The sequence below is a fragment of the Protopterus annectens genome, chromosome 6.part0 (assembly GCF_019279795.1).
Source record: "Protopterus annectens isolate FY-2018-M chromosome 6.part0, PAN1.0, whole genome shotgun sequence".
Classification (NCBI taxonomy): domain Eukaryota; kingdom Metazoa; phylum Chordata; order Ceratodontiformes; family Protopteridae; genus Protopterus; species Protopterus annectens.
The window spans coordinates 1,079,375,364-1,079,381,549 of record NC_056737.1 but is presented as its reverse complement, the minus strand read 5'-3'; the positions used below and the strand labels follow the sequence as shown (position 1 = coordinate 1,079,381,549).

The 6,186-nt window shown below is 38.9% G+C and overlaps 1 protein-coding gene across 1 annotated transcript in view; it reads right to left on the bottom strand.

The window, feature by feature from the left end:
- The window catches only part of LOC122804688 (cystatin-B-like), a 48,021-nt gene extending 47,511 nt beyond the window's left edge, over window positions 1-510 (bottom strand). Inside the window, exon 1 of the mRNA XM_044074702.1 lies at window positions 341-510. Coding sequence (XP_043930637.1) covers window positions 341-427 — 87 coding nt within the window. The 5' untranslated portion in view covers window positions 428-510. The remainder of the gene's footprint in view (window positions 1-340) is intronic.
- Between the last annotated feature and the right edge of the window lie 5,676 nt (window positions 511-6,186).

The window sequence follows — 6,186 nt, the reverse complement described above, 5'->3', positions numbered from 1 at the left end:
GTTGCCACCTTTTCAAATGCCCAATCGAAAGTTAGGGTATTTACAAACTGTACAATGTTTACCTGGGCACAGGTGGGCTCTTATTTCCCGATGTTGGAGTACGACCTGTTAAATTTACAGCCTTTTTAAATAGCCGCTTCTCTGTATCAACTGAGAACGTCAAACTACTGTGCTTAAACAAAGTCAGTTATTACAAACCCAAAACTGACCCCTCGTAGGAAATGGAAACCCGTGCACAGCAATGTCTTAACAAACACCCTGCCCACCACAGAGTAGGGAGTTGAATGCGCAACATTTCAACAACCCTACAAATTTTAACAGAAATCAAAAGTGCACTCACCTGATCGCACAAACTTTGAATTTCAGGAGTGGCAGGCTTGACTTCAGAAGTACCTCCGCATATTCGGCCAGGCATAAAATCACCCATTTTTTCCCAGATGAGCAGCTTTTATCACAACGCAGCACAAACAGCGACGGCTGTCGAAGGTTTACCGCAGACCCAAGGAACGGGGTCTATATATAACATTTGGTCACGTGACTTAAGCTTGGCCTCTAATCTGGGCGTTCTGCGAAAACAAACAGTTGAGAAGCATGGAGGATGCTGTGTTTCCTAAACTGAAGTGTTTTTAAGTTCTCACGTTACTTTTTTAATAAATTAGAAAAGTCAGGAAAGACGAGGATGTTCATGTTTTCTGTACGTTTTGCAAAATGATAAGTCTGTAATAACTAGACTCTGTGGTGATTATGGTAAAAATATTTCCTTAAATTTAGGACACTGATTATTTAATTTGTTCTCTACATTTATTGACATTCTTAACGGACATGAATAGTAGCAAAATGGAAAGCGAGAATTGTGGTAGAGATATATGATGTTCCGTTTGAAATAGATGTTTTTGCACGTGTTCTTTTTTCCCCTCTAGTAGTGTTAAATAGATCGCACATATTTTAAGTGGGTTTGAAGGCCTGATGGTTGAGCATATTTTTATTATTTTGTTATTGTTTATCGGGTTTGTCCCGTTGGTTTTAGCCCGCAGTGGTGGTGGGGTCAAAGAGAAAAGCTACGATATATTTTGCCTTATAAATCTTGTGTTCAATCTCAACTGTCAGTTCAGTTACTGGTCAGAGTAGCTGGACTAGCAGTGATCTAAGCGAAGGGCGCTGTGGCACCCCCCATACACACTATTCAGTGTCCCCATATTCTGTCCATCCTGGAGCCCCCAAACAATCCAGGTTACCATTTTATTCCGTTCTTGTACTCGTTCACCTTTTCTTTGCGTACTGTGGAAGAAATAATCCCATTAAATTATTAATATGGGCTGCTAGCAGCCTTTAAACCAGGGAGGTTCTAGATGCTGCAGTTGTATTTTAGAGCATTTTGTAACCTTTTCAGCCAATGGTAGCCTGAACAAAAATCATACTTGAAGACGAGTTTCAGTGTTATTCCTTAGCTTTGTTGTTTTTCCCTGCATCTTTTCAACAGAGCCCGAGAAAATCTGCTCTTGGAGGGAATCACTACAGTAAACCAGGGGGTCTGGTGCCACTACGGCACCTGAAGGCATGGGATTATAAATAACTCTGAAGTGCATTTTAGAGTGGGGTTCCATTTTTTTGATACAATAAAGACCTGAACAAAAACCTTAAGGAAAGAAATTCAGTTTTTTTTTTCCGAGGAACAAATAAGCTGTATTTATTTGCTTTTGTTTACCCGGAAAGTCCGTCTGGGAACCCAAATGCTGATTTTCGATGGAGGGCTGGGAGAAAAGCACCAAGACATGGGTAAAATACATTTTTGACAATTCAAAAGAAAAAAAAAACAGTCAACAGCCATTATTTGCAAAGTATTTCAAAACAAAATGTCAACAAGCAGCCAGGGATTAATACTCAAAACTGACATATCATCAGCTCACAATAATCTGAGAGGAAAACTGTTTAAAAAATCCAGAAATTGTATCTGGAAAAAACTATCTACTTCCCTACCCTGCTCAAAAAAGAGATTTGGATGAAAGAGAAGCAACAAATGGTCATGGCGGTTTCATTATTCAAGTTGCTGCTGTCATATGTATGCACAGCATTACTCCTCATCCCACCTCATACCTTTCAGCTTCTTAGAGCAAGAAATCTGGACAAAGCCATAAATAAAAGTGGGACAAAGGCCCAAAAATAAGGACAGTTTTTAAATACTGCTCTTACAAACTTAGAAAGTTGATAGAACAACAGGTTTTGTATTAGCATGAATTTTCTGAACGGTGACTCAAATGTCTTGTCATTATTTTCTAACTTCAATCTATAATGATGTGCCACTAATTTGGCAGAAAATCACAATTTTATGAAAAACTAACCACAAATATGAGGCAAAAATCTGGACATTCTGCGAAAATCTGTACAGCTGAGAGGTATGTCCCACCTCCAAAATACAGCCACCATCTCTATGCCTCTGATGTTAGACTCGACAAAACTGAAAACAAACAGAACCTACATATCAACCTGTTGTCAGACATAAACATTATTTTCCTGCACTCCCACAGAAGATAGCCACCTGCATATGCATCTGACGTCTATTTGTTTGATGATCCCAGTGATTTTCAAGGAAAGCTACACAGATAATCATCACATTATTCCCAGTTCAGGAAAAGATATAGTGGCATGCACAGATCTGAGGTTTAACAATCAAGGTATCATCCTGTACCTCCATGCAAACTGCAATGACTGTACATTAACACATCTGAGAAGGGTCAGTTTTAAACTAGGTGGAGTTCAGGACAGGTCACTACTAAATCCATGTCAAAATCCATTTATACAGCCTTGGAGAGTGAGAGGTACTACCATGCTCCCACAAGCTCCGAAGGTCTGGATGTTCTTTGATACATTTTATGCCTTATTTTTGAAAGATAATTTAAATTGAGCAAATGATGAGGGTTAGTTACATTCATCCAGACAACCCACACTCCTGAGAAGCAGTTATATATAGCCAGTTCTGTGTACATTTCAGATACCTGATTGTGATAAAGGAGGATAGTCATATAATGTTCTGTACTGCACATTTGCCATACATTAAAGTATTCCAATTTGTTTCTCACATTTTACTTAGTCCTGCAAAGCCAGAGTAATCAGCAAACAACAGCAAGCAGATAAGTCATTTTCCTGTACAGACAGCTCTAGGAATTATAACTGCTTTGTCTGTGCATACCTCAGATATCCAGTTAAGTAGTCCGTGTTACTTCACACAAATGTGCATTAGCTCTACAAAGCCAATAGTGACTGAGCAAACAGGAAGGTTGTTTACTTTCAACAGACCACTCCATCCCCCTGCCCAGCAGTTTTACGTACTTCTGTGTGCACTCCTCATGATTGTAATAAAAACGATGGACTTGTATTGTGTTGTATTTCAACTCTGGGAATTTCCACACAAACAGTAGTCATGCATAAAGTATTCCAAGATGCTTTACATAAGTCATGTTAATCTTGCAAATGTACACTAGATCTGTAAAGCTAGAAAGTGAGTGTTTAAACTGAGAAGATAAGAGGGTCATTTTTTTCTACAAACAACTCCTAGCCCCACCCAACAGTTATAACTAAAAATGACAGGTATTGTATTGTATTTCACTTTTGTTCCAGTGAAACTGGCCATACATTAATGTATTCCAGGTTAATGCACACTAGTCCAGCAAGCCAAATAGTGGCTGTTTATACAGAAAACAACAGGAGGATCAGTTAATTTCTACAGGCAGCTCTCCCACCCAGTGGTTATAGCTAAAGTAACAGCTGGTTATCATATTTTAGCTTTGTTACTTAGAAACAGTATTCCAAGTGGCTTCACATAAATCTCAGTAATCAAACAAATGCATTAGTCCTGCAAAGCAGACAGTGACAGTTACAGGAAACAACAAATTATCAGTTACTTTCTAGAAACAGTTCCTGCACCCATCCAGAAGTTATAGCTACAAGTAACAACCATGTATTATACTTTATTCCATGGAAACAGCAGCCACACATTAAAGTCTTCCAAGTTTCCTCATACAAATCACAGTAAACTAACAATGTCAGAATAATAAGGAAAGAACAGATCTTAGTTATATTCCCACAGACAGGTCAGCATTTTTATTTACTCAAATCACTTAGTAGAGAACCAGTTTTGCATCATCAAACATTTTCTGAGTAATAAGAACAGAACTCCAAATAGACTGCATTTTTTACTGTAATCTTTAGTGGTTTACCAGGAAATCAAAAAATTATGAGGGTCAGCGTAAGTTTATTAAACAAAGTCAAGCATAATCTGCAAAATTAGGGACAGCTAAGAACTAGGACAAGCCAGCTTCCAAACATCCAAAAATATCCAACTATCTGCCAGTAATAATATTAAGTATCCGACTGCCTGCCAGTAACAATATTAAATGCTATCACTGAGCTTTTTCTTCATACTGGACTTAAGATATTCATAAGTTCCCTTCAATTTTAAATGTATTGACTATGTGCTCCACTTCACCCATGATCTCCCTGATCCGTTACCTAGGAAAGTCATTACTAAGTTGAGCAGGAGGCCAACAAATTGAATGGACAAATCTAGAGGACTTCCCTACTAGGGCACCACCCCCAATATTTATTTATTTTTTTTATATTAAAAAAAATCACTTTACTATAAAAAACAAATACAGGAAAAGTGACCCCAACAGAGCAGCAAGAGCAGTGTCTTAAGCAGCTGTTTAGTTGGCGTATGTGAAAGGCCGGACATGGCCTTGGTGTAACAAGCTACAGTGAGTAATTACTCCATGCCTGAATCAAAAACCTTCAGCTCAGTCATTTTCCATTTACTATATGTTAATTGAAAATTGCCAGAGCCCAATGCCCGATTCCAAAAGGGGAGCTGGGCTTGCTATGCAAAAAACCTTTAGAGTTGTACATTGGCAGAGATTGCCAATGTACAACCTCAAGGCAGCAGAATAACCCACTGATGTAAATGGTCTGTTTTTAGAGAAAATATAGCGCCATCTGCATGTGGAACTTAGTACTATTGGCAATACCTGGTGAGAAGCCAGACTGCCTGCATTAAGTAGCAGATTCAACATACATATAGATCTGTACTACCACTGTTTTGGAGTCATGGGGTGACAAGGACTATGAATGTTTGACTGGGTGATTTGGGGATTATTCCCATAAAATATTGTGGACAGCTCCCACAGGTTAAAAATAATACAATTTCCCTTCCTGGTTAGTGGTCCTGCATACCCATCCCCCTCCATAGACTGGGAGAATGTAGGCATGATAACCATAATACCTGTCATGCCTGCATTTCCTCATCTGCCCTGCAGGTAGTGCTGCTGTACACCTGATAACCATGCAGCTCCACCTGTATTGCAGCCTTGGTACTGCAAACAGGCTGTCTGCCTGCAGTATTAGAGCTAGCATGTAAGTGCAGCTTTTTTTCTGGGGTAGGATTGAGTTATGCTAGGAATAGGTAATGTGATTGATTAGTACAGAATATCTTGCAATCTCATTACCTACTCCTAGCACAGTGGAGCTCCCAGCCATTCACTTCCCATCATTCAGAGGTACTGAGTTGCTAAGGTATAGAATTTGGCATACTCGGGTACATTTTATACAGATATTCCAAGAGAAAACGCGGATATGAATGAACTCTTTTTATTACTGTAAAAAAAGAAAACAAAGTTCTTAATGGGATGTCAGCTGGCTGCTTTTTGTGCAAGCTCTTGCTGCAGTGGATAAGGAAATTTGCCCTTACTCTGCTGTTGTGAGATCTCTGAGGTTGTATAGATAATTAGCAGAAGGAATTTGCTTTAGTTTTATTTATGGATTAGTACTAGGCTAACTGCCCTTGTGAGCCACTGTAAGCCTAGCCAGTTATCCCTTGTGAGACTCAAATGCTGCACTTTGTGTTTGTAAGGCAAACACCTTAACCATTAGGCCACCCTCCTATATGTATGGGTTCTGTGTTGGTTTGGTCAACAAGGAGTTTAGTCAACTGCAGAGATAGTCAACATGTGTGCAAAATCGACAATCCCTGGCTAGTGGAATTTTCCCTTTCCCCAGGGATTGTGCGATGTTGGAGTTAGTATGTATAATTAGCAGGGGGTGTCGGGGATGATGTTTGTATATGTATATATATATATATATATATATATATATATATATATTTTTTTTTTTTAAGTAATATTAGCATGTGACAAGAAG